General features: G+C 42.1%; 3 protein-coding genes across 6 annotated transcripts in view; 2 read left to right on the forward strand and 1 right to left on the reverse strand.

The window, feature by feature from the left end:
- The first annotated feature begins 1,030 nt into the window (after positions 1 to 1,030).
- MPHOSPH10 (M-phase phosphoprotein 10) lies at positions 1,031 to 7,941 on the forward strand. Its single transcript, XM_069866467.1, has 11 exons — positions 1,031 to 1,165; positions 1,952 to 2,612; positions 3,409 to 3,554; positions 3,720 to 3,894; positions 4,176 to 4,317; positions 4,726 to 4,793; positions 5,442 to 5,579; positions 5,806 to 5,916; positions 6,157 to 6,264; positions 6,783 to 7,013; positions 7,737 to 7,941. The coding sequence occupies exons 1-11, from the start codon at positions 1,089 to 1,091 to the stop codon at positions 7,884 to 7,886; spliced, it is 2,007 nt and encodes a 668-aa protein (XP_069722568.1). The 5' UTR covers positions 1,031 to 1,088; the 3' UTR covers positions 7,887 to 7,941.
- A 696-nt stretch (positions 7,942 to 8,637) lies between these two features.
- FAN1 (FANCD2 and FANCI associated nuclease 1) lies at positions 8,638 to 22,712 on the forward strand. 2 transcript variants are annotated; one of them, XM_069866458.1, is made up of 14 exons: positions 8,638 to 8,818; positions 9,396 to 10,820; positions 11,855 to 11,995; positions 12,087 to 12,282; positions 13,163 to 13,396; positions 14,341 to 14,472; positions 15,547 to 15,655; positions 16,382 to 16,501; positions 18,098 to 18,262; positions 18,933 to 19,098; positions 20,863 to 20,966; positions 21,485 to 21,679; positions 22,012 to 22,140; positions 22,450 to 22,535. In XM_069866458.1, exons 2-14 carry the CDS (start codon positions 9,527 to 9,529, stop codon positions 22,459 to 22,461), a joined length of 2,997 nt encoding a protein of 998 aa, XP_069722559.1. In that variant the 5' UTR covers positions 8,638 to 8,818; positions 9,396 to 9,526; the 3' UTR covers positions 22,462 to 22,535. The 2 variants fall into 2 exon arrangements, with proteins under 2 accessions (XP_069722559.1, XP_069722558.1); XM_069866457.1 differs by having other exon boundaries at positions 8,639 to 8,818; positions 22,481 to 22,712.
- Positions 22,713 to 23,336: 624 nt separating this feature from the next.
- The window catches only part of MTMR10 (myotubularin related protein 10), a 32,737-nt gene continuing 28,832 nt past the window's right edge, over positions 23,337 to 27,241 (reverse strand). For 2 of the 3 annotated variants that reach the window (XM_069866459.1, XM_069866460.1), the window contains one exon: positions 23,337 to 27,024. In XM_069866459.1, the coding sequence (XP_069722560.1) occupies positions 26,428 to 27,024 (597 nt within the window). In that variant the 3' untranslated portion in view covers positions 23,337 to 26,427. The remainder of the gene's footprint in view (positions 27,025 to 27,241) is intronic. The other variant, XR_011338246.1, reaches the window with a different exon arrangement.

Below are 27,241 nucleotides of genomic sequence, written 5' to 3' on the forward strand. Positions count from 1 at the left end.
TACAAATCCGAGTGAACACGAGGCATTCTGGAAAAACAGTGCCTAAAAGAAAACTTGCTATCCGAGACACATTCCATCCAACTTTCAAAAACCACAAATTCTTAGATGAAACAACCCTAGCTTAGATCAAAATATTCCACCTTTTGTAATAGTAACTGCTTCTTGTATCAATAGAATCAGAACAGTTTGGGTTGGAAGGGACCTTGCAGATCATCCAGGTCAACCCCCTGCCATGGCCTGACTCGGTGCCTTCACACTAAGCTCCCTGTGGCCAGCAGCGCCGTGAAACATGGAGAAAAGCCGCAGCTCTGGAGAGCAGAGGGCCCTTGTCCAGCCTGCGGAGGCACAGGACACAAGTTGTCATGCTTGACTATGCTAAGAGCAGCCTGTAAAAAGAAACAGAATTTGCACATGTCATGGACTCATAGAATAGGTTGTGTTGGAAGAGACCTCAAAGCCCATCCAGTTCCACCTCCCTGCTGTGGGCAGGGACACCTCCCACTGGATCAGGGGCTCAAAGCTCCATCCAACCTGGCCTTGAACCCGTCTGGGTATGGGGCAGCCACCCCTGCTCTGGGTAAACTCCCTGTCTTAGGGAGCTTTACTTGCCAGCGTTTTCCGTGCCATAGGATGTCACACAGCAAAGCAGCTGAACACTGGGCATCACGGCATGTGCCCCGACAGCTGCAGCTTGGACACACCAGACTGGCAGTTTGCTCATGGCACCAGCTGGAAACTTGTGGCTCCAAAATAGCCCTTGTATGTAGGTCAAAGAGACAAAAATGCACAGTCAGATGACTGTAGCTTTGCTATATTTAGAGTAGGTTTTCCAGCACTGATGAGCATCCCACGCTCTTCCAAGGGGCGGATCAGCAGATGAATCCCTGTGCGCCGGAACCCTTGTGTGCGGAACCCCTACGTGCCCGAGCCCTTTATGTGTAGAACCTCTGTCTGCCTGAGCCCGCTATATGCGGAACCTCCTGCGTGCGGAACCCTTGTGTGCCGGAACCTCTGCTGCGGCCGCGGGAGCCGCCCGGACCGCCGCGTCGTTGCCGGGGGGGCGGTGGCGCGCTGCTCCACGCGGGAAGATGGCGGCGGTGAAGGGGCTGGAGGCGGCGCTCAGGGCGGCGGGAGCCGCCGCGGCGCGTCCCGAGCGCTTCCTCAGGTACCGCGGGGCTCCCGGGGGGGCGGGGAGGGGCGCTTCCCCGTCGGGCAGCGGTGACACCCGAAAATGCGGCAAATCCCCTCTGTACGCCTCGCTTTGGAGGTTTAGAAAGCGAGCGCCCTTCCTCAGGGCTGGGCAACACGAGGAGCGATCCCCATCGATCGTGTGTGGCCAGACAGGAGCTGGGACCGGAGAGATCGAGCCTCCCAGACATCTCATTCTATTCCTCTCCAAGAACTCATTTTAACGTTCTTATGACCTTCCCAACGGTCAGAACTCTTGCTAATTGGAAGCTGGCCCCAGCCCTGCCCTCGCCTCGGGCATGGGGAGAGGCTGCAGGCAGAGGGGCTGCAGGAGGGACACCTGCTCGGCCCAGACCAGGCTGGACACAGGGAGTTCTCATCTCCGGAGAATGAATCGTGTCTGGGAAAGCAGTGAAAAAATATGTGCTGTCAGAGGGACGTTCTGTCCAGCTTTGAAAAATTACAATTGCCTAGATGAAACTTAAATCGTACTATCCCATGTAGTAACTACTTGTATCAGCAAGATACTACTAAGAAGACTTAGTAGTAGTACTCCAGGTTAAGCAGTAGCAATAGTTTTTGAGAAGTGCTGTTCTGTAGCACGAAAATACCTAAACAGATAAGAAACAAGCTGGGGTGTGACATGTGATTAACTGAATGGGAGGTGTAAAATGAGTGAGAGCTTGTAAGCTCTGCAAAATAGAACATAAAAAATATTAACTGTCGTACTTTTTAATGCTCTTTATTTTTTTCCTGTTTTTAGTGTGCAAGATGGATTGGCTGCTGACTTCAGAGCATTGACAAAGACTCTCTATGATTTGAATAGAACTCTGGGAAGTAATATAGTTCATGGGAGTCCTCTAAATGAGCTGGTAATAGAAAATTTTGACGAAGAACAGATTTGGCAACAACTAGAGCTCCAGAATGATGCAGTGCTTGATTTCTTCAAGAAATCTATTGAAAGGGATGCCAAGGATGAAGATCTTTGCCTTCTCTCAGACCAGGAAGAGGATGGTTCAGATGCAGAGACCAGCACTGACCAGGAATTGGATGACAACATGATGGAAGCAGGAGCTGAACAGGAGAATGTTCATACAAAAGATAAAACTAAAGCTGAAGAGAAGCAAAAAAACCGAAAAAAAAGTGTAGTGCAGAAACACAGTGATGAGGATTCTGATATTGACTTTGATATTGAAGCACTGGAGCAACAAACTAAAACAGCCAAGGAAACCACATTGAAGAAAACAGGAAGAAAATCTATAGTGGATGACAAGTTTTTCAAGCTGGCTGATATGGAAGCTTTTCTAGAACAAGCAGAAAAGGAAAACGGGGAGGAGGAAGATGATATTAATTATTTTGAAGACATCATCTCGGATGATGAGGAAGAAGAGTCTGAAGAAGCCGAAGTCAAAGAAAGAATATCAGTAAATTCATTTTCTGATCTCTCTTTTCCTTTTAATAGAGATATTTTATCCATTAGGGTGACTATAAATTGTTGAACTCTGAGTAGAAGCTACGAAGTTAAATTTGATTAGATGGTTAATGATTACTTCTGAAGCTTTAGTTTAATAGTAAATTTGACATGAATATTTGGTAACAAAAGTCCTAGTGTGGAAGAACATACCATCCCATTATTCCAGTCTCTCTTTAGATAGGTCTCAGGTTTTTGCAGGAATAAAGGAAAAGATAATATAAGAAATAAGTGACCTTGCAGAATAGGTGGCCCAGTAAATGAAAAAGATGTCACTCGGTGAAGGTGACTGATGCAGAGCAAAGGGCTTCTGGCAGCTTTTTTTCAGGGAGCTGACTTTGGAACTGGGATTGAGCTTAAGTTGCTGTGTGCTTGTTTCAAAAAAATAAATGTTTGACTATTTCATATTCCTAGTGATTCCCACTGGCAATTAATAACTATGTCCAGGATATAAGGGAGTATGTATGCATTCCAGGCAGCAATTGAGAAAATCTACCACTCTGCTCTATTTGTTGAAATTGGAGATGCATTTAAGTGGTAGAATATTTTAAATACTCACAAAAGAGAGAAGTTTTACTAAGATGCCCTATCACAGCTTAATGCTTCGGTAAACTGAATTACTGTTACAAAAGTAGTGCTATATCCCAGCTGTTAAGAGGCTTTAAAAGGTACCCATAGACTTCTGTCAGTCGAACAGTTTTGATTTGACTTTTATGTCTGGTTTGTTTCCCCCCCCCTTCTCTTTTTAGCCAATTAAAAGTTCTAGAGACTTGACATACAAAGATTTCTTTGATCCGGTTGATGACAATGATTTAGTAGCTAATGATATTGAAGATGATCAGGAAGAGGAAGCAGACAGTGCTATTGAAGAGGAGAATGGTGAAAGCATGTCCGAGTACGTATATGTGTTTTCTGCAGTTAAAATGTCAATGAAAGCCTATTGTATTTCTTAACTGTGGATTAGTTGTAACAGGTAAATGTCTAATAGCTGAAATAGCTTCATTTAAAAACTTACAGATGCTTTTCAACCTTTACTGGATGTTAAATTTTAATGTTACAGGTTTGAGGATATGAATGAAATGATGATGGAGGATATGAGAAGTAAAGAAGCCTCTAAAAAAGTCACTTTTAGTTTGCCAGATGACAGTGAAACAGAAGATGTTACTGATATGCCGTTAGAGAAGGGCATCAATCCCAGTGAAACAAAGTCATCTTTTGAGAAGAGACAGGAAAAGGTATCTTTTTGATTTTGCTACTTCGAAATGGTGTACAATATGGTTATATATTTTTTTAATGATTGTGTAATTTGTTTAGAGTCTGGCAAATATGAAGAGGCTGTTTGCAAATTGGGAGGAAAAAAGTGGCTTATGTTCATCAGAGATGTATGCACTCATATATTCCCTCATCTTTATGTGAGGAGGAGTTAGAAGTACCTGAAATAACTGTTAATATGTTGTCTTGAGTTTACTTTTGAGCTCTATTTTTTTAAACTTCTTGAGAAACTTTGTTTTTTCAGATGAGTAAAAAAATACAAAGTTTAGAAGAACAGCTGTTAGAAGAGAAACCTTGGCAGCTTAAAGGAGAAGTGACTGCGCAAAAACGACCTGAAAACAGCCTTTTGGAGGAAACTGTGCTCTTTGACCACGCAGTCCGAATGGGTAAGCAGCGAGGGAGGGTTTCTGAAAGCGTGTTGCGTCCCTCGTGGGTTTTCTTCCCTTTGACCTTCCTGAAAACACCTGTGATTCAAGAGCAGGATAACAAAACAATGAGTTAAACTTCTTGGTGCCTTCTTGAGTTCATGCGTTTTCATAGTGGAAGCTATAAGTTTTTTTGTTAATTTTTAATTTAACTGAAAGTTCGTTAATTCGGTGGCAAATTTAGTCATTCGCAAGCCTTACGTAATACTATTGGTCTCTCCCAGAGAGAGGAAAATGTTACTACTTCACCTTGCATTACTATACTTTGGTTGAGGCCTTTCTTTTTCTGTGTTTTTTTTTGTCATTCAACAAAACATATTTCTTGCTGGAGAAATGTTAATCTTCAAATTCTTCTCTTTCTCCTCTCAGCACCTGTGATCACAGAAGAAACTACTTTTCAGCTTGAAGATATCATTAAACAGAGAATATTGGATGAGGTTAGTATTATCTTGTTCCTCCCCGTGTTGTTCATAGACTTGATTCACAGGGCACATTCCAGGTTTGAGCTTGAGGTGTAGAGTTATCTTAATTTCTGCAACTGATTGTTTTATTGTTTTGCCTTGGTCAATGTCTCTAGGTTTATAAGGAGCTCTGTCTTTATATGCTTCTTAAATGCGAGGTTTTGGTGCACTTTTGGAATATAATATCAGTCCAAATTTTGCCTGTTGCTGTAACAGTAGCGCTCTGAGCATTCTGAATACTAACCAAATCTCAGCCATTTACTTTGTTTTTCTTAGAAGCCACTGACAGAAAATTTTTATCCCACAGCTTATTGAGGCTTGTTGTTAGTTGAATAGAAGAAAATTGTACATATGGGGGAGGGTATTAAATATATTTAACAAAATTACACGTTTTTTACAGAGTTTTTGCCGTGATCCGCTAAAAATACGCACACAAGCTAGAGCTTTAAGTCTTCTATTACTTTTCTTCCAAATGAAAGTGTGATACTTAATGAGTTTCTGGGAAGCCACATGCATAACCAAGTTAATGTGTCAGATAAGTTATATTGAAAATGTTCTAAATGAGCTGTAGCACGTGATATTTGACTGTGGTTGCATTTTGTCATTAATTTATGGCTTTCTCAGGCATGGGATGATGTGGTACCAAAAGAAAAACCACAAGAGGAGGCTTTTGAATACAAGAAACATATCACTCTGGATCATGAAAAGAGTAAATTGAGTCTCGCTGAGATCTATGAACAAGAATACATGAAACTTCACCAGGTAACCTAAGCAGTGCCTTTCCTTTCAGTTTGTAGTTCACATCACATAACCTCATATCTTCATTTGTACGCTGCTAGCTCTGCTTTCAGCTTAGTGGAACTTCAATCTTTCTCTGACTGTTCACCAGTGAGATGGCTCCGAACTGTATATCGTGGTGTGTTACTGGTCTTGGTAAAGCAAAGTAGCTTTATGAACGCTGTTGCAGTAACGTTGTGTATTAATGCAGCAAAAGACCGAAGAGGAAGAAAATCCTGAACACAAAGAAATTCAGGAAATGATGGATTCACTCTTCCTGCAGCTGGATGCACTTTCTAACTTCCACTTCACGCCCAAACCAGTAAGTACACAAGTTTCCTAAAGCTGGGTTTTTTTCCCCTGTCTCTGAAACCGGGTACTTCAAAATATATTTGGGAAATGGAAAGTAAAGTAAACATTGAGTGTTACTGAGCTCGTTCTTATTTCATATTAAATTAACTATATTTGTCCCTAAACAAAAGCAAATATTTAGTATCTTCAGTTAGCTCTAAGCTGCAAGGAGATGTTGCGCTCAGTCCTGAATGTATTTCTTTATTTCTAGCCTGTGCCAGAAGTGAAAATCGTTTCGAACCTTCCAGCTATAAGTATGGAAGAAGTAGCGCCTGTTGCTGTTAGTGATGCTGCTCTCTTGGCACCAGAGGAGATCAAGGTAAATATAAATAAAAATCCTGTAAGGGTTTGGAGAGGATCTGTGTTGTTGATAGAAGGGTGCGCGGGCTGCCAGATCAGTGGGAGAGTTCTACCCCTCCCACCTTGGGTTCCTCACCTTCTGGACCTTCTTGCCTAGCATTGTAGTGTTGGATGTTGTTGGCTTTTGGGGGGTGTGTATGTCCTTTTGTTTTGTTTGGAAAACAAAGAAAGAAGGAAGGGAAGAATTAACTTTATTTGGTTTTACTATTATGATGGTAATTATTTTTCCAACTTACGATATGGATATTTGGAAGGGGAAAGCTAGATGGTAATAGGGAAGAGCAATTAGCGTGTCCTTGACAATTGTACAAAGCTCTCTTCCCAGCTTTTGCCAGTTTTTGGCCTCTCCCTTAGCACGGCATCACCCTGAGCTGGCTAAACGCTTGAAATAATGGAAAAACTAAGACAGCTTTGAGTACTGTGAAGTGAGTCTTTCCTTTTGCACGCTTACGGAGCTCGAGATCTTGTTCTCTTTAGGAGAAGAACAAAGCTGGTGATGTAAAAGCAGATGCAGAAAAGACTCCCACAGACAAAAAGCGAGAACGAAGAAAGGAAAAGCTTCGTAAACGTATGAAGCGAATAGAAAAAGAGAAACGTCAAAAGCTTCTTGAAAAGATGAAACCAGAACAAGGCACAAAACTTAGCAAAAAAGCTGCAGAAGCAAAATTAAAAAGACTTACAAAAGAAGGCAAAGCATCTCTGCTCAAGGTAAGGCTCTGTTAACTAGTTCTGTAAAGCGTTTAGCTTGCCAGCTAAAGAATATTAAAATCTCAAGGATAGATAATGTTTAGCTAGGGAGGAAAGGGTAGATACGTACTTTTTCTTAAAATTTCCTTTTTCCTCCCGCACTGCTCCCAGGCCTTAATTTCTCCTGTATTCTTTTGAACCTCAGTTTTGGAGGCACTGTTCTATTCCATGCTTTGTCTCATGCAGAGTAGCGTTGAATGCCTTTTTAGTGCTGATTTTGCTGAATATTCTAACAGCATGATGTCAGTATAAAGGCCTGAAAAAATACAGCTCTGGTTGCACTTTTCAGAGACTCCCGTGTTTATAATGCGTATTTATGTAGATGTTAGGATTAATTCATAATTAAAGCAATATCTAAATGTTTGTCGGAACCTTTAGAAGCTGATTCAGAGTATGAAATGTATTTCAACTTGTAAGCAACAAGCTTTAGTTATGAAAAAAATATTCTTGATGCCTGTTCTTACCTACCGTGCTAATGGCTAATGAGAAAAGGAATGTGCTCTGCTATTTCTTCAGGTAGCAGGAGTGAGATAAGAATGCAGTGGAAAATCTACTTAGAAAATCAATTATCAGTTTGTTTTTATTTTTTAAGTCAAATACCATTACATGTGAGTAACTCCTAAGCAGTAGGATGGTATTGTTTACATTTGTCTTGGTTAAAACAAATGTCTCATCCCTTGACAGGATGAAGGTAAAGACAAGGCCTTGAAATCATCTCAGGCCTTTTTCTCTCAGCTACAAGATCAAGTGAAAATGCAAATCAAGGATGCAGACAAATTGAAGAAGAAACAGAAGAAGCAGAAAACGCTCTCTGTTCAAAAACTGAAATTGTAATTTACCTCTTTATATATGTTGCATCTTGTATATATTAAAACATTCCTACACCAATGCTGAATTTGAGTAAGAGTTTTCATGTGTCTGTCTGTAAAATGCTCTAACTTCTAAGGTGATGGAAAGACACTTCTATTTAGCTTTTGCTTCCTTTTTTTCCCTACCGTAGGACTCTGCTTTTGTATTTTTGTTCCCAAAAGCAAGCTGCTTGCCCTAGGCAGACGCACACCCGCATGGAATGCTTAGTGCTTGTGCTTCGGCCACCTGCTGTGTTCAGTCTGTGGGGTTTGTGGCTGTATCGCAGGGAGATCTGACTTGTTCAAAGGCTTAAGCTGGGCCCTGGCAGTAAGTATAAACTGGAAATTACCTTTTGGAAGCGACTTGGGGGGACACACAAAGCCTTTCAGAGGCGTTAGTCGGCCTAAGTGTGTGGTGTCTTGCAAAGAATATTTCTCAAGGTGGAAATATTTCGGTGTCTTTGCTCTTTCTTTGGCTGAGCAGCAAAAACAAACCCCCCAAACTGCAGCTGGTGCCCCTCGAGGGAGCGGCGAGACTCGAGGAGGGGAACGGGGGGGGCAGTTCGATCAGCTCGGCGCTCCCCTCGCCAGGCCCGCGCGCCGCCATCGGCGATGCGGCGGTGCATTGCTCTGGCCTGGCGGCGTGTGCTGCGCTGAGGGGTCCGGGCCGTGAGGGGGGAGATGGAGCCGTGAGGGGCGGGAGAGGCCGCGCCGTGAGGGGGGCGCCGCTGGCACCGAAAATGTGGCGAATCCGCTCTGCAGGACTCGATTTGGAGGTTTAGAAACCGAGTGCCCTTCCTCGGGGCTGGGCAGTGCGAGGAGCGATCCCCATCGATCGTGTGTGGCCGGGCAGGAGCTGGGGCAGGAGAGCTTCCCCCTGACAGGCACGGGATCAATCCTCCCAGAAAGCTTAGGCAGGTATGGTCGGACTTGATTATCTCGGAAATCTTTTCCAGCCTGATGATTCTGTGATTCAATGCTCTTATGAACTTTCCAACAGTCAAAACTCTTGCTAATGGGGAGCTGGCCCCAGCCCTGCCCTCGCCTTGGGGTTGGGGAGAGGCTGCAGGCAGAGGGGGTTGCAGGAGAGACACCTGCTCAGCACAGACCAGGCTGGACACGGGGCGTTCTCATCCCCAGAGAACGATCCATGTCTGGGAAACATGCTGTCAGAGAGACATTCTGTCTAATTTTCAAGAACCGCCATTACTTAGATGAAACTTTACTTTAGCTTAAATCAGAGCACAGCACTTTTTGTACTAGTAAGTGCTTCTATCCCCAGGGCTGCAGGGCTGGTGCGTGAGGGGAGCCAGGCGGGAGGGTGAGCCCCGACAGTCCCAGGTGCTTGGAACGGGTCACCTCCTTTTAAGCAGTCACCAGGTCACTTGAATTTTCCCACTTTTGTTTTTTTTTTTCCTTCTCCCTGCTCCTTTTTGCATTTGGTACCTTAGGAGGTCTTTCATCCAATATCGTTTTGTTTTTTTTCCCCTTCAAGGCATGTCTGAGGATTACAGATGGAAAATGCAAGGCCAGAAGAAGCCTTTTTTCCCTTTTACGTATTACAGAATAAGGAAACGTGACCTGAGTGAAGTTGCCTGTGCCATGTAAATGCTTTGAAGGTTCGTAATGGCAGAAGCAAGGACTTCAGAAATTAAAAGACCCCGAATAAGTTTGTCACTTGGTAAAAATAAGAAAAAAAAAGAAACAACAAAAAAAGTGGAAGGTAAAGGAACACCATCTGTACCTTCAGCATCCTCCTCTATTACTTCCTTTTTCAACAATGCTCCCCCTGCCAAAATTACCTGTCCCATGTGTGGGCAAATGCTGCCAAGATGCAGAATAAATGAACACATAGATGAAACTTGTCAGAGAAACCATGGTGAGATTGGCGGCGTCAGCTCAACACTCGGCTCTTCTAGGAATGACAGTCCCCCTGCTGCAAGCTTGAACAGTACTTCCAGCTCGTATTTTTCAAAAAAGCTTTTAAATATAGAAACAAGTCCTTCCAAAAGCAGTTTATTGACAACAGAAGGGAGTGGAGGACAGCAGGTTAGTCCTTATTTTAGCAATAATAGCTCAATCTGTATTGCTAACGATGAACCTCAGGCTCAGACAGTTAAAATAGTCTCTTTGGGAAGCTTGTCATCTAAACTGTCCAGAAGACGTCATATCCAGGGAAGAAAACAGATCACATATAAAGAGATCAACTCTTCACCTCCAGCTCTTCATGATGCGTGCACAAGTGCTGCAGCACAGAATGATGATGAGATTTATGCTGGGCATAGTTCTCAGAAAGAAAATCAACTTCCTCAGAGAGAGGGTCAGGAGCAAAATTTTTCAAATGATGAATCTGAGTTTCAAGAAGACGTAAACAAATGTAGTGGAGAAGGACTTGCAGGTATTGTTCAGGTGTCTTTGCCAGCTGATAACGTTAATGTGAAAAAGTTACCAGGCGGTACAAGCAGCAAAACAGAATCTGAAGGTGTAATTCTTAGTCCTGATATATTTGAAACACACGGAGCCATTAATGCTTCAGCAGAGCTGACCAGTAGTTTGGAAGTGGAGACTCAGCCTCATGCTGAGGTTATTCCTTCTTCTAAGACGGAAGCGAGCTGTGGTACACAAAATTGCTCTAGCAAGGGCGACGTACGTGTGCTTCCTGTGGAAGTTTATGAAGACTTTGAAGATGAGATGGATCATGTTTTGTTGGAAACTGTTGAAAAGGTAGAATTTAAAAATTCTATTGGGGACATTTTAGACAAAATAAATGAGGTTAGCTCGTCACCCAGCTCTCCTGGGCACCCATATTACCTCCAGAATTTTTTGGTGGTGCTGCGAGCAGTCTTGGAGAACGAAGACGATGTCAGACTCTTTGATGAGCAAGATATGAATGTTATAGCCAAGTTCTGCAAGTTATCAGGTATTTTTTTAAAAATGTATTTTCACATTACCTATTGTAGAAAGAACTGTTACGTAGTGATTAGCAGTTATGTGAAATTTCTCTCAAGGCCAGTGAGAGACTAGGAGAAAATGACAAACTTATACATCTGAATGTAGTTCTCTCAGTGAATTGATCCTGGGAACATCTTATTAAAAAAAAGGTTGAAAAAGTCTTTCTAAGGGCGTGAGAATCGTTAAATAAATAAGCATGTGAAAGTTGGCTGCCATTTCTTAAATATATCTAGGTCTGGTAATGTTTCAGTGTCTCTTTTTATTAATGATCCGTTTCAATGAAGCAGCGGCAAATAGTGATAAAAAAATTAGAAGTTCATGAGGGATGAATGAAGTACTGAAAAGTGTGCTGAATGCAGTAACAATAGCTAGACTATTCTCAGCTAAGATTTAATAAGCTTATTTTATTGAATTTAAACATTTTTAGTGTTTTAAAAGTATTTTTAAGAGGTAATTTAGGAGACCATTTCCCTGATAAAAATCAATGGGTTTTTTTCCTCCTTTTCAGTAGCTGTATTTGTAAAATTAAGCTTGTATTCGGAAAAATAAGAATCTGAAGGTATTCTGTGATTATGAAATTGTCATATTACAGCTTCTCTTGTCGCAACCTCAAGTAGTTGGTTATTGGATGAGTGTTAAAAAAAGCAAAAAGACCTCTTTAACATCACAATATGCAGAGTTTGGAAAGTGAAGTCTTTTCCTAGAAAAAAATTATTTCTTAAAGGGCGAGCATGTCCAAAATGTATTTTAGTGATGTTCACTACCTACAAAATGCATTGTATTCATTTTCTACCTACAAAACTTAAAGATTCTAATAAGCAACAACTACTTGGAAAGGTAAGTTCTGCTGTTGTACCAAGCCTGCTCATTAAACACAGACAGGTTTAAAATGTGTTTCAGAGGATTAAAGGAATTTTTCTAGGTAAGGTAGTGATTATGCATAGTACTGTTTTAGAATTTAATTTTATTTTTATCCTTCCCTGCTTTAAATAAAATTTGCAGTTGGTGGCCAGAAGTTATACGTGAGACTTTTTCAACGCAAGCTGAACTGGTTAAAGGTGAACAAAATAGAGTATGGAGAGATAGGTACAGATTTGTCACCAATGATTGAAGAACTGGCTGAAGCCAGATTTCTGCAAACAGGTATGGCCAGCATTAATACTGAGATTTCAGCTGTTGCTTGAGTGTATGTGTATAACATATATTGAACATATTTGGATCATTTTACTTTTAGAATCTGAACTGGAAGACCTGTGTGAAGGATTAGATTTGCTTTCAGCCCCTGAGCTGAAAACATTGGCAAAGATCTTTCACTTGCCAAACCCAAATGCTCAGAAACAGCAACTTATGGATGATTTCTTGAAGTTGGCAAAACAACGTTCAGTCTTCAGCTGCAGTCAGACTGGTATCAGGACAGTGATTTTAAAAAGGTAACTCTGTTTCTACTTAACTTTTGTAGTTGAATGTAAGTTGTACTTTGAAGGACTCAATCTAGATGCCTTCTGAAGAGAATAATTAGTAAATTTATGAATGAAAAAGGAAAGCATTAAATTCTGATTCACAGTGGGTCAAGCAAGGATAAATATAGGATTTTTTTTAATAAAGTATGTCATGCTCTTTCAGATGATTGGCTTAAACTATACAAAGGAAGGCTAGAAAAAGATTTGTTCAGGAAATGGAAAGCAACCTGGGAAAATTAGTTACATTCCAAAGGAAGTCCTTGGTGCTGGCTTACTCCCTGCTCCAGGAAGAGAGGCTGATAGTTTCTTGCTTGGCCACATCAAGTTTGGGGATGCAGTGCTCTGTTTCGGTTGACAGCTGAAATCTTAGTTACCCTGTGAGATCAGAGAAAATCCTGTTTTACATCTGTTCTGTCCTGTAGACACATAACAGAAATCTTGTCTTCTGTGAAAAGGCGGGATGAAGATGTGTGAATGGAGATGCCTAAAGCAAGGGAGCTCAGACTGTGGTCTACAAACGTTGCCTTAAGAGCAAGCTGCATGTTGTTGCTTGTTAGTGCTGCCTGGCTTAGCAGCAGGAGCAGCTGCACCCAAAGGGTAGTTAGTTCCAATTCTGTTCTGCTTCAAGTGTGGCCCTTGAACTTTTCATTAGTTAATGTTATTTCTTTGGCTTTTCACTAGAGGTTACATGCAGTGTATAGTTTTTCAAGCTGCTTCTTTTAAGGAAAATCAAGTTTACACATTAATTGGCTTGAAAATGAAATTATTCTCTTACTTCATTCGGTGTATTTGAATTTTTATAAGTGAGGTTAAAAACTGTTTATTATAATAATTTTACTTGTCCTTCCAGGGTGAAGGACCTGGCTGGAAAATCTGTCAGGGTCTGTAAAGGCCCTCGGGCTGTCTTTTCTCGAATTCTGCTGCTATTTTCACTGTCTGAGTCACTGGAGGATGAAGAAGCTGGCAGTGCTGGTCAAGGCCAGCTCTCCACACTCCTTATGGTAAACATGAGGCGTATGGTGTTCCCCAGTTACACTGTAAATAGGAAAACACAGGTCTTCCAGGACAGAGAAGATCTCATCAGGTAAGAAGGATTTTTAACAGTTTGGAAGTCGTTTTATTTCTAGAAAGGCTTTACTGCAATACTTACGTGGGCAAGTAAGAATTCGTCATGTAGAACTCCTGATGTAAGTGGGTAGAAGTGCACTGTTGCAATGATTTTAAATGCATTTTTGTATCCAAGTAGGATTTGTAATTTACAGTGGCTTCCATTTTGAACCAAAATAGGGGATTTATTTGCTTTATGATTGCTGTGGTGATTATTAGAATGAACTCCGCACAAAACAATAAACAAGTTTTCTGGTTTCCAAGTAATTTAAAACCTAAACTCTGCTAGTGTAGAATCTAATTATCCTACAAGATTATGAATAAAGCTGGCGGCATGGTTCAATGTATTTGGAGACTGGGAGTTTTTAAAAGCTATTTTATGGAGAAATTTATTTCATTTAACTAAATGCTTTCTGAGATGAATTAATACAGCTGTTACTCCTAACATAAGAAGGATTTGGAGCTGTTGGAATGGGTCTAGAGGAAGCTACAAAGATGATCTGAGGGCAGGAACACCTCCCGTATGAGGCCAGACTGAGAGAGTTGGGGTTGTTCAGCCTGGAGAAGAGAAGGCTCTGAGGAGACCTTAAGGGGGGGCCTGTAAGCAAGCTAGGAGGGGACTTTATATAAGGGCATGGAATGATGGGACACAGGGGAATGGCTTTAAATTGGAAGAGGGAAGATTTAGATGAAACATTACAGAGAATTTCTTCATGCTGAGGGTGGGGAGGCCCTGGCCCAGGTTGCCCAGGGAAGTCGTGGCTGCCCCATCCCTGGAGGGGTTCAAGGCCAGGTTGGATGGGGCTTGGAGCCCCTGATCCAGTGGGAGGTTTCCCTGCCCATGGTGGGGTGGAACTGGATGGGCTTTGGAGGTCCTTTGCGATCCAAACCATTCTATGATGACTGTTTTTTCTCCCTTAGATATGCAACTGCTGCTCATCTGTCGAATGATACAGCCACTGCAATGGTGAATGGGAACTGGGAGGAAGCTCATCATCTGTATATGTGCGCTAAAGAAACCTGGAGTGAACTGAAAAATCACCCCTCTTTGAGGTACTAAACTGAAAACTAACCTAGTGTTCATTTGAGACTGTTAAGTGAGAGAGACTCTCCTTTTGTGAGAGTCTGGTGATATTATTTAAGCCTGATAAATGTAGAAGCTTTAATGTTCTTGAAAACTTCTGAATTTCCTGCTGGTTTGTTTACCTTTTAAATAATAAAACCTCAGGGATGAATTGGTAGGCATGAATAAAGAACTAAAACATTTCTGTTTTATGCACCAGTGTAGGAGAATAAGAGCCTCATTTTTTTCCTTGTCATAGTTTATTATATGATTTTTAGACAAATAGCAATAAGCAGAATTTAAAATTCTCTGAACCAAACGAAGTTGCAAGCAGTATGGGAAAATGTACTGGATTGTTTGTCTCTTCAAGCTTCCAGGTGGATGTCATGAGGGAAAGGTTACTAAAGATCTGAGAACTGAAATAATATGTGTTGGTTTTGAAGCATCCTTTGTCAGTTTTTTTTTTCAATTATTTTGTTTTCTGGCTTAATGATGCAGTAAAAGTTAAAGCCTTGCATTAGGCATTTTCATAGCAACTCAGTTAAAATAATATTCATAGAGAGTCATTTGGAGGTCTGTTCCATTTCACACGGAAGGCAGTGGAAAAATCTGTTTTGATTTCAATTAGACATTCAAAAGACTTTGTCCTGAGACATAGAGGCACCTACCCAAAAGATGTTAGTTGTCTTTTATAGCAGGAAATGCCTGTTGTAGCTTTTTTCTTTTGTTCAGCTGCGTTTTGAAAGTTAACCTTCTGACTGACGAAAACAAGTTGGCAGAAACAAAACATATTGTAATAAATTATTGTTTTACACCCGACGTAAAACTTACTATTTTCATTGCTGTTGAAACCAAAATATGCTGTGCAAATGCAGCTTGCGTCTGCTGCCTCAGCTGAACTATTTTCTTACCTTTGAGTTCTTGACTCACCTGGAATACTCAGTTCAATATACATATCAGTTTGATTTTTGTAAATGCTTTGAGTATAACTGTATTCTTGGTAAGAGAATGTAGGAATTTAAATTGTCATCATTAAACTGATCTGAGCTGCTCTTATCTTTCAGCTATCACAGAGTTTTACCTGAGTATCTGCGACGTTTCACAGTTGGCTGGGTGTATACAAGAATCCTTTCCCAAGGTGTTGAGATTTTGCAGAGACTTCACATGTATAAGGTAAGCGTGGTAAAGTGAATAGGAATATATGTTAAATGTAGCATTGTACATCAATTTGCATTTCTGATGGGCTAGGAAATGTTTTCCAGGACTTGCTACTTTTCTTTTAACAGATTGCTTTTAAGGAAAAAGAGCCCTTTCTTGCTGCTTTAGAAAGTTTGGAATTGTTTTGATTTCTGTTTATGCTTTGGAGATTTATCATATGTAATATAGCATGAGACTGTTGCTGAGACGCTGTTTTGTTATTTAAGGATGTCTGTGTTTTGCTAGGCTTGGTTATTGCTTTTAAATAAGACAATTTTGGAAGAAAAGTCTATGAAATCCTTGACTCTTCACCTTAGGAGCCAACATCTCCAAAGGACTCTGACTTATATGTTAAAGCAAACCACGTTATTCTGGAACAGGTTTTGCCTCTGCAGAAAGGCAATAAATAATACTCAGGTCTTTTTCATATGCAGTAAGGAATACATGCAGAGAGGACGAAAATATTGTATATTTGGCAGCTAACCTTAAAGCTCATATAACACCATCTGTATTCTGGAATTTTTAAGATACACCTGTGCAGCTGAATCCATTGGTTGCTGTGGAGTAAAAATAGGTTTTGAATTTTGCAGAGGCAAAGTTTTATAGTGCCCAGTAATTAGAAGAGAAAGCGAGAAGATGATTATATAATGAAACTTCAGTCTGGTTTTCTAGCTCAATTAATACATAATCTGGTTGCTGCAGGAAGCGGTGCGTGAGTTGCAGACTCTTCTGTCTCAGAACGTGTACTGTACTGACAGCAGAGGACGATGGTGGGATCGCCTAGCGCTGAATTTACACCAGCACTTGAAAAACACTAAGAAGGTAACTTCACAATTGTGTGCTGTAAAGCTGGAAACACTGCAGTCATTGTCTGAAAACATTTTAAAAAAAACATTTCATATGAGAAGAACAACAGGGAAGGCCCTTCTAAAAATGCAAATATTGATAGGAATCCCAAGGTCAGGCAACCATTTTCTCCTAAGAAACTGAATATTGAGTGTACCCTCGTCCTTGGTTGGCCTGCTTGTTTCTGTTGCACAGAACAACACTGTTTGGTGGCAAGGATTGCATGGAGTCATCAGGCAGCCAACTGTTCTGGACTGAGTCAAACAAACATGATTGGAAGGAGTATTTAATGTTTTCAAAAAAAAAAAAGATAATTAAATCTTTTGCTGTCTGTTGCCAGTGGGGAAAAGCTTGCCTTCTACATCTGGACTGGTTTTCCAGTAGGTTAATCTTAACCTTTTGCTAAAACTTTGCCCTCTTCCCTTTCAGTAGGACACATGCGCCAGTAGGGTGTGTTTGTACAGGCCAAACACAAGGTTTGTGCAGTGGATAAATCTGCCAGTCTCAAGTCTGAATGATGCAGTTCAGACTTTTAGAAACAGCGTGTGCATGGGGAGCAGTCGTTAGTGTCCTAAGTGATTAGCTGGCAGGTAGCCGGATAGGAGGAAAATGGAGAGATCACGTCTGTTACATGCAAATGCGAAGAAACATTGTCAGTGATCAAAAATGAAACTCTGTAGGACTGTTTAGGTGACAGTGAAGTATGGGCAAACTGAAAATCATCTTTTAACTAGAAGACAAAGAAGACCAATCTAGACACAGCTAAGATACCTGACTAACTTGGCAATGAAAGATAGAGATTGAAAAAACGTTAAGTCAAGTCCATGAGCAGCAGCGGTTGTAGACTTATTTAAAATAGGCAAAGAATGATTTGTTTTTCCCCTTGTTGTTGCTTCCTTGCCTCACTAAGGGTATTGAGAATTGGGATTCAAATGCTTATACTCTGTGTTGTCTTAATTCTCCTAAGTCTGTTAAATGGAAAGCATCTGTAGTTGTCTCCTCTGCATCTTATAGCGCTATATCAAGCTTTTTCCAGACTTGGAAGTTGTAGAAAGGAAGAGCTAGTCCGAGTTCCTTATTCATAAATTAAGACAAAGCGACTTCCTCAAGTCACAAAAAGAGAATATGTCAGAACCATGAATTGAATTAATTAATTAATTGTCTAAAATTTGCTCTCTATGTGCATCCTTGCACAAATGATAGGGTCCTTCTGATTCCATATTACATGCTGTTAAGAAACCGGCTTTAAAATATTAAACTGATTCAACTCAGAACCATCCCTTATGTCAGGTCACTTATGCAAAACTTGGACTTCCTTAATCTTATATTAATCAGTACAAATGGAGACTAATTTGTTTTTACTGTGTTAGGGCAAATTTGAATCCAGAAGCCTACTAGCGCAAAGTATTTCTTGCTAGTTAGAACTTAAATGCATAAGTAAGAAAGGTCACCCTGTTTTTTATGTTCTGATGATTGTGCTACTTAACTCACTTGGTCTTTGGCACTGCGTAAGCACAGCTAGATGCGCACAGGTCTCTCTAGGTTACTGTTTGTCACCGTGCTCTTTGCCAGGCCATCGACTGCATCAGGCGGGGGCTGGCAGACCCGTTCGTACGTACCGGGCATCGCCTCGCTCTCTACCAGCGGGCCCTACGCATCAGGGACTCGCCAAGCTGCAAGCAGTTCAGGTGCCTGTTCCATGATCTGCCAGTCGTAGCTGTGGAGGATGTGACACACGTAAGTAAAGTTGCTGGTGTTTTCTGAGAAATAACAGCTTGAGGTCTGACAAGAAAAAATAATCTGAGAGGCTGTTGGTATGTGCTCTGCAACAGCCTCCGACTTGTTGTGCTGTAGGAAGTAAACAAATATTTCTACTTATTTAATAAATGGGTGGCTTTGTAGCCAAAGTCAGTCAGCTGTGCACTGATTTAGTTTGCATTGCTGTGCTGAATTGGGTGGTCACATCAGTGCATCGCCCCGTGTCTTCAGGCATTTTGTGTGTAAGAAGAAGTCAAAGTAACCTTAGCACATTGTCAGCATTTGATTAATGGCTCAAAAAATGCAAGGGTTTTTTTGTAACCTTTGGGAGTGATGCCCTCTGAGTATATGCTGTGCAAATATGCCATGTGATGCGCTTACATCATATTAGAATGGGGTTTTTTTAACTCATTCTTTTCCCTACTGCTGCGAAGATAATTCTATCTGGGCAAAGTCAGAGCAGAGCCTCGTTTTCTCTTTGAAAGGGGACGACAGGTTGAATCTTATTCAGTTGATTTTTGGGAAGAAATCAGTTCTGATTTTAAAGAAACTGAAAAGGAGGAATGTGTTTTAGGAGAGATTCAAATACATAGGCTAAAGCTTTTTAATTGTGATGCAGGAAAGTAACAAGTTCTTTTAATGCATTCAGGTTACGATTAAAGGAAAGATGTGTCCTCAGACGGGAATGGGAAAGTCTGTATTTCTAATGGAGGATGCCGGTGATGAAGGAGGCGAGGATGTCGGTGTCTCCACAGTCATGTGCTCGGTTGAAGAGCTGGCGTTAACTCATTACAGGCAGAATGGCTTTGATCAGGGTAACAGGAACTTCTTTTTGTACAATAACTGTGGGAGTAAAGAACCAATTTACTATGCAGTTAGGTTAATAGACCATTTTCAGCTGATTTCCTCAGACCAGTTTCTTATTAATGAACAGCTACTTTATTTGTTAGGGGTAAAATGCTAGCAGGGTCATCTAAGGGGGTGGCATTAAGGAAAGGTAAACTTCCACTGACTTTTTGGTAATAGATGAACATGGAAACAGTGTATAACATAGCAACACGCTCGGTGCCTTCTTTTGAAAAGGCTTGGCTTCCGGCTCTATTAGTAGTTGTTAATTGATTTTTACAACTTAAAAGTGCTGTGAAAAGACATTGACAAATAAGAATATATAGGTCTGTTTTACAGAAAAAAGCAAAATACAAAAAGATAAGTAAGTGGGTTATTTTTTAAAACAAAATTTATATTTTATATAAAATACTTATTTTAACATAATTTTCTTTTATTGACGTGTTCCCAAATAGTGTTGCAGAAAAAGTGGCTGTGTCAGAAAAGGGTAAAGGGGAAGGTGACAGTATTTAGAATTTGGGAGAATTGTGCTGAAGGCCCCACTTGATCCCTCACCCACATGTGTGAACACATGTATATGTGAACATAGGGACACGTGTGTACATATATATATATATGTGTGTGTATATATATATATGACCATATATATAGATATGAGCATAAGGAAACACCTTTACTATGCAGGTACCTGAGCAGTGGCACGGTATATAGTGCATATATATGTTCATACCAACAGATTTATAGATGTACAGTCACATAGATGTATGCACATATAGGACATAATATATATAACATGTGCATATGTCCATACGTCTGTTGAATACAATTTAGATAATATTATATAAATATTCCACAACACATCATAAATATAATATAGATGATAAATATAATACCATCATATATTATAATAATATTATACAGTATGCAAGGTCTAATTATATAAAAAATATATATCTTATGTTTTTACTATATTATGTTTCAACATCAATATTGTACTATATAGTGATACCGAACATTTATAATCAGCATATAAGACAATACATAGCAGGTGAGATATAATGCGTATGAGCTAATTTATACATGTATATGTAGCACATATACTATAATATAATAACGTGGAACATGTGTCAATTTACATACATCATGAGATTTTATGCTATAAATATGTACAATTATGTATGTGTCATTACATAATTTTTATCTATCCAAAGGTTATTAATGGATTGCATTTTCAGTATACTGGCCGGGCATCAGGCTTCTGGTGACTTCTTTGTGCAGCACATACACATACACGTATGCATAAATATATACATGCTGGTATAGATACAGCTCTATATAGGTGTACGTTTATATGTCTATGGATAATATAAAACATTTATATAAAGACACATTTTATTATTTTATTACTTTTTTAGTGTAGTTTTTTAAAAAATTGTGTATATTAGAAATGGTTAAAGTCAGCGCAGTCAGCCTTATTCGTGACAGGGGATGGTAATTTAATCCTGCACTGTATGTGAGGGCCACTAGCCTGGAAAGGGAAAGCATTAGCAAATTTTGGAAGTACTAAGCTACATTTACGAGGTGATGCTGTAATGTCAGTACACACTGACCTCAGCCCCACATAAACCTGAGCGGAGCACAGCTCTGTTTGGAACCACCGTGACTTGGTAGCGCTTCATATGAGAGCGCTGTAGAGATTAATGTTTCTGGTTTTATTGAATTTTGCCCTTTAGGTATTCACGGGGAAGGCTCGACCTTTATGACGCTGTATGGGATTCTGATGTGGGATATCATTTTCATGGATGACGTACCTGACGTTTTCAGAAATGCCTATCAGGTAGTTTTGAAAGCCTTTCTTTAGTTCACTTCTTTACCCATTGCTGTTGACTCTGTAACCGTGTTGAAATCTTACTTGGGATTAGACAGACTTCTTATTCTGAGGGACTTTTCAGACAGGTCGTGTTGTCAGCTTGGCTCTATTATTTGTGATATTTGGCTCCTTGGTAAGTAATCGCCCACCTCCCGCTGCGCGCTGCAGCTCAGCAGCCGGGCTGCGGATCCCAAATCCTGACTAGGACATTACTGCTGGGGGAGTCAGGGGACCCAGTAGCTCTGTCTGTTGAGGGTGAAAACCAACACAGCGCAGGCTGAGGTGTGGCCAGCGTTTGTTGCCCTGGTATTGGGTGTTAAAATACAAATCTTTTCCTATTTAATAAAGGTTTTGGAACTGTTATCTCGACTACAAATTCACCCAGACACAGTTGATTTAAGAAAACCATGAAGCAGGGCATTGCCATTCGTGGAATTGCTGCTTTGCCGGCAGCTCCTCAGAGCTGTATTTACTTTTTTATACAGACGTTCCCCCTGGATTTATACACCGACAGCTTCTATGAGAGCAGGAGGGATGTCATTGAGGCCAGACTCCAGCAGCTTCACACAGCATCCTCGGAGACGCTGGCAGAGTTGATCGCTGACATCTGGACGGCTCAGGAGGGAAAAGCAGCAGCGCTCGTTAGCTGGGGGCGTTTTGCTTCCCTCCAGCAAGCCCAGGTAAGGAGCCGTTGTCCAGGTGGGACACTGGGTTGATCAGGCTCGTCCTTGTATTGCACGCGGCTGCGGCGTGCTCGGTTCGTGAATTGTAGGAGGGAGGAATTGAGCGGAGGCTTCAGTGCCGCTCTCCCTAGTCCCAAGCTCTGTTTCTCCTTTCTGGTACGGTCACTGTTCCTGCAGCAGCCGTCGGGAACACTGCAGGGAAAGAGTCGCTGAACCTGCGTTCCATGTGGCTAAACAAAGAGCTGAGCTGGGCCCCAGGACGCTCTGTGAGGGCTGGGAAATGGCTGTACAGGGAAACAAACAGCCAAGTGCCAAAGCTTCTCTTCCAGAGCCTCGTCTCTTGTCTTGGAGGATCGTTTCTGAGCGGTGTTTTCAGACGACTTTCCAAGGATCTGCGCCACTGCCGAGGGGGACTCCCGGACCTGGTCGTGTGGCGTACGCACACCAATCACTTTAAGGTATAGTCAGTGCTCAGCTGCTCTTACCCTTAGCTATGGAACCTCCCGGCTGCCGGCCCACACAGACCGTATTTCCCTGCTGGGGGGAGCTCAGCCCGTTGCTCCTCTGCCCGGCGGCCACTGAGGATCGCTGAGCTGCTATTTCATCACATGGATATTCACTACAGAAAAGTCATTATTTTATGATTGAACTTTCACCCACTGGCCCTTCTGTTGTGCTACGTCTCTATTCTGTTTCTTGCAAGTAAGAGCCATAAAAGAATAGTTAATGAGCGTGGGGGAGCTAATGCTGGTCCAGTCCCTCCGCAGGCACACGGCTAATCGTCCCCCTGTCTCGTAGCTGGTGGAGGTGAAGGGTCCCAACGACCGCCTGTCCCCCAAGCAGATGGTCTGGCTGAGCGAGCTGAAGCACTTGGGCGCCACCGTGGAAGTTTGTCACGTGCGAGCTGTCGGAGGCAAGAGCCAACGCCTCGGCTGAGCCCTGAGCACACGGGTAACGGGGGTGGCGGTAGAGGAACTGGCATAACGCACACCACGGGCTGCTGCTTATTAAAGTAGGTTCTGCTAAAACACTGGTGTCTCGGAACGTTCCTGTAGCTACCTCTAGCACAAAACATGCTAAATAGTTTGAGGAGCGTGTCAGTGCGATTTGCTGCCCGTCACTAAAATACAGCTGGTCAGTGGCAGCACAGAGTAAGGCACACGGCTTTATTTCAAAATGCTACGCGTGAAACAACAATTGAACAGCTCTTTCTGCTGTGTCTGTCTAAAGGGGAGAGGGTTCAGGCGGAGGACAGAGCCAGGAGCTCCGCACCCTTGCAGGATGGCAGTCGGTACAGCCAGGTTGGCCCCACAGAACATGATGCGTTTTCTCATTCAGAAATAAGCCAGTCAGGTGAAGGGAACGAAGGGCTGAGAGCTCTCCTTGAGACAGCAGAAGGCTGGGGGTTTGTCTCAATTCTAACACACAGCAACACCCCTTCGCTGGCGATTTCATTTTTATTCTGATTAAGTTTCCTGCCATACAAGCGGCAGATGCTGTAATAGAATCTATCAAGAAAGTAACAGCATTTGCACGTTTTTTTATTCATCATCTCTCTACAGCACCGCGTCCCTGCTTTTCTTAGAGAAAACAAACACACGCTCAGCCCAGTTTGGTTTTTTTGTCAGAGGAAGTGAAAGAAAACCACCTGAAGTTTGCTGAGGAAAGGTATGAGCTTTTATTTAGTCTAATTTACTTCACATTCACAACTCGGCATCAGGATTTTATAATCTTCCTGGCACTGCTACTTTACTCAATAAATCATTATCAGGCACAAAGGTTTCAGTTTCAGTTGAAACAGTGAACTCTAAACCATCACAGCAACAGCATTAGAAACCTACTGCCCAGCGCAATTTGAGGTACGCATTTCTCTTACATTAGAGGCAAATTTAAGATTTTTTTGTCCTTTGCTTAAATAAGCATTAGAAATTTTTTGGTTTTAATGTCTGTCTGTCTGTCTGAGAGTAACCAGAACCGTTGCCCCGCTTGCTACATGTTCATTATAAATACAAGGCAGTCACGATCAAAGTGGGATCCAGGCCTGGGGATTCACGTACACACCCTCAACTCTGCTTTCTGGAATGGAACTTCTCCAGCACGTGGCAGTAAATGGTGGACGCAGCAGCAGACGATGCTGGGGCTGCCTTTTAACTTCATCAAACAGCATTTCAGATCCTCCCCGGTGTGGTTTGTAGTGTACAAAGTCATGACACAACATCCAGTAACAGCCCAAACGGCGCATGTTTCGTAGAAACAGACAAAAACCCACACGCTTCGTGGTAGTTTTTCTGCTCTTGCAGCACAACAACAGCATTAACAGCATCTGGTTTTAAATGGAGACCAGAAATGAACATTTGCAAACGTGCACACACAGGGCTGTACACAGGAGCCAAAGGTTTGTGCTCGCACCCCAACATGGCTTCTGTGAGTTACTAACCACGTTCGGAGCAGCCCCTGTGGCTATTGATAAGGCAACTGTGCAGAGCGGAGAATAATTTAGAACTAGTGTTTAGTACCCGTCTTTCAAAAGTAAATGAAAACCATTAAGCTGTTTAGTTTCCTTCAGAGGAAGAACCAACCCCGCCAGACCCCCCTCCCCTCTTTATCGCCCTCTCGGCCTCGCTCCCCTCTTTGAGCCGTGTCAGATTCCTTTTTCAGTCAGTTTGGCAAATGACACGTAGACAGGTTTTGTTCGTTATAAAGGCAAATTATTTTACCCCCTCCCATGCTATATATATAAAATACAAAGACCATCTGCAGCATCTGTACACATCTTAGAACTGAAATGTAAAAACGTCTGAAATCTCCTTATAAAAGACAATCTCATTTAAATATAGTACCCATTTTTTCCCCCACAGGGTACCAGCCTAAACATTAGTATCTTTTATTCCACCAGCTGCCTGTGTGGACTAATTTATTTACACATTTTTGGTACCTTTAAACCAAAAAAACACTTTTAAGGAAAGGAGAAAAAAAAAAAGGAAAAGACACCATAGTTGTAACTAATATTACAAAAACATCGGTACCAGAAGACACCAAGCACACAGGTTGAGGTCTTTTACGTCAAGTATCGGGCCAGGGAAAGCAGTAAGCTAATGAAAACAAAAAAATCACCAAAAAAAAAAAAAAATCACAGAAGCAAATTAATACAAACATTTGAATAGTGAATTGGACAAGGGGGATGACTGCTCCAGCCTGTAACTGAACGCAGCTGGTTTGTGAACCATGTAACATGCTCAGACCATCGTGCAGCATTGCTAGGCAGCTGAGGTGAACGCACGCTTGTCCTCACAAACAGCTGCCCAGCCCCAGGCTGGCACCGCCCCACCGCGATGTGCTCGTCCTCACTCGGCTCCTTTGCATCAACGGGGTTCCAGGTGTCTGGCTAGTTTTGTTAAAACAGGAATTCCGTGTCCCCCCTCAGCTCACCCTTAACGTCACACTCCCACTCATCCCCACCCAACACCCCAGGCGCAATATTTTCTAAAACAAACACCGAGCACTCTCAGACACCCCGACCCCGCGCTGTGGTGTGGGCTGTGCCCAAGACCAGTCTGGTTTTACAGTCAAATGAACAGCTCCAAATCCTTTCCCTCCCACCTCTGTTTAACACACAGGGTATGAGCCTCCTAGGGCTTCTCCCCACCCTGGTAACTGAGAAGAGCTCCTAGTCTAGTGTAGGAGCCCTTCAGCGCCTCGACTTCTGCGTCCCCAGCCGAGCCGAGGCTCAGCTTCCCTTCAACAGCGTGTTTCACGCTCATATAGGAGACGGGCTCGCTGTTAGGGGAAGGTGGTCGGCAGCCTTAACCTATGGGAGTGACACCTTACTGTTCCTCCACTCCCCCGAGCTGGATCAGGATCCACACTGGGATATAACACGGAGTATTTGAAGTGCTTAATAAAAAACAGCGAAGCTTTCATGAGACTGAGAAACAACCTCAACCTTAACGAGGAAGAACCTGCTGTCAGAAACTTCTGTCAGAGAGGGGAAAGCGGGGGATGAACAAGAACTTACCTAACAACCTGTTGTAAAAAGCTGGGAGGTGTCAGCTGCATCGGAGAACTCTGGCTACTGTTTCCTCCCAATTCAAGGCACTTCTAAAGCTACTACAATACCGGATCTACAGTAAATGGTTTAAGGTTAACAGTGCATTGTCCTGAAGTTGGTTGCTAAAGTCAAGCCCATGACAAAGCGCAAATCTGACTAATTGTTAATGAATGTCATTTGGGGAGAGAAAGAAAAGAGAACACAGCTGTAGGTGAGCACATCAGAGAACATTGGTTTGTATCCTCCTTCCTCCTCAAGAAGTGATCTGAGAAAAGAGCTTGTCCCCAGATTTGAGCCGTCGGTGCCGTGTCCACCGCACCAACTACTCTGATCTGACAAGCTGTGAGAAGAGTCACCTCAGTCACCTTCTGGGAAAAGATATTTCAAGCAGAACGCTTGTTAGTGACCACAGCAAGCCTCTCAATTAGCTAATGAAATGCTCTGTCGCATATGATGAGCCAAACCACAAAAATACAGAAGGGATTAGGGACCAGCAGCCCTAGCAGATGAGAACTACTGAAGACAAAGTTGTGCGATTTGAAGCATGACTCGCTTTGCTTTTAAATATTTGTGCAAAACTTACGTAATGTTTGTATATAAAAATTATTACAGCTTCCAATGCTGCATTTAGCAGTGTTAACTTAGAAAAGACAAAACGATATGCTGCATTCTCCCCAAACCTTTAAACCATCGCGTCTTAGTCTTCATTCGCAAGCGTCTCAGTGGACAGCCAGATTTTGGCACCACTTAGAAATTTGCTTAAAGGTGTTCCCAGAATGCTCCGTCTGCATAGGTTCCCTACAGGAGAAAATGGGAATGAGGAGGAGAGAAAGTCTGGGGCGCCAGAGGTGTCATTTAAACCGTTAGCTCTGAAGTACATCCTGCTTTGATCCAGTTCCGAGCAGTTGCCTGGTGAAGAGTTGCTTTTGTACTGCCGAAGATTCCGGTTTAGCATGTCTACTTCATCCGCCAGCAAAGAAACTTTATGGAAAGCAGTGATGAAGCCACCACGATTAATCTGGGCCTCAGGAACCCAGCGGAAGTAGCACAGTTTCCACAGTTTTATTTGCGTTCCAGAGACGCGGGGTAGGATTACGCCGTGCAAATCAACAGGCTTCGCAAACCAGTCTCTGAAGTATTGTTCCATACTGTTACTCTGACTCTCTGCTTGCTGCAAAAAGTCCGGTTTCAGTTTTAGTATCAGAGAGTTTCTTCTCGGAAAGAACTCCTGCTCACTGATGATTCCGTTTTTTATTGCTGGGGGGACACCTCGCAATGTGGAGCTGTAGTTTTTCTGCAGAAAACAAATAACGATAACTTTCCAGTTTTATGCTCACTTGAATAGTAGCTTTCCCTGAGCTGCTAGGATGCATCATCCAGGGAAATGATGTGACCTTTACACAGTTCTGCACTCGTCAGTCACCACTGCAGGGCTCACAAGGCCACCTGCGGCCTTTAAAAAGAAATGCATGTGTTTTCTAGACTTCCTAAAACCTTGAATGATTAAATTA

This window comes from Phaenicophaeus curvirostris, chromosome 12 (assembly GCF_032191515.1).
Source record: "Phaenicophaeus curvirostris isolate KB17595 chromosome 12, BPBGC_Pcur_1.0, whole genome shotgun sequence".
Classification (NCBI taxonomy): domain Eukaryota; kingdom Metazoa; phylum Chordata; class Aves; order Cuculiformes; family Cuculidae; genus Phaenicophaeus; species Phaenicophaeus curvirostris.

Coding starts and splice junctions, on each gene's coding strand:
- MPHOSPH10 (XM_069866467.1), top strand. CDS start 1,089: ATGGCGGCGGTGAAGGGGCTGGAGGCGGCGCTCAGGGCGGCGGGAGCC. Junction 5,580..5,805: donor AATACATGAAACTTCACCAG/GTAACCTAAGCA, acceptor GTATTAATGCAG/CAAAAGACCGAAGAGGAAGA. Junction 7,014..7,736: donor GCAAAGCATCTCTGCTCAAG/GTAAGGCTCTGT, acceptor ATCCCTTGACAG/GATGAAGGTAAAGACAAGGC.
- FAN1 (XM_069866457.1), top strand. CDS start 9,527: ATGGCAGAAGCAAGGACTTCAGAAATTAAAAGACCCCGAATAAGTTTG. Junction 12,283..13,162: donor AGGACAGTGATTTTAAAAAG/GTAACTCTGTTT, acceptor TTGTCCTTCCAG/GGTGAAGGACCTGGCTGGAA. Junction 21,680..22,011: donor CTTCCCTCCAGCAAGCCCAG/GTAAGGAGCCGT, acceptor CTTCTCTTCCAG/AGCCTCGTCTCTTGTCTTGG.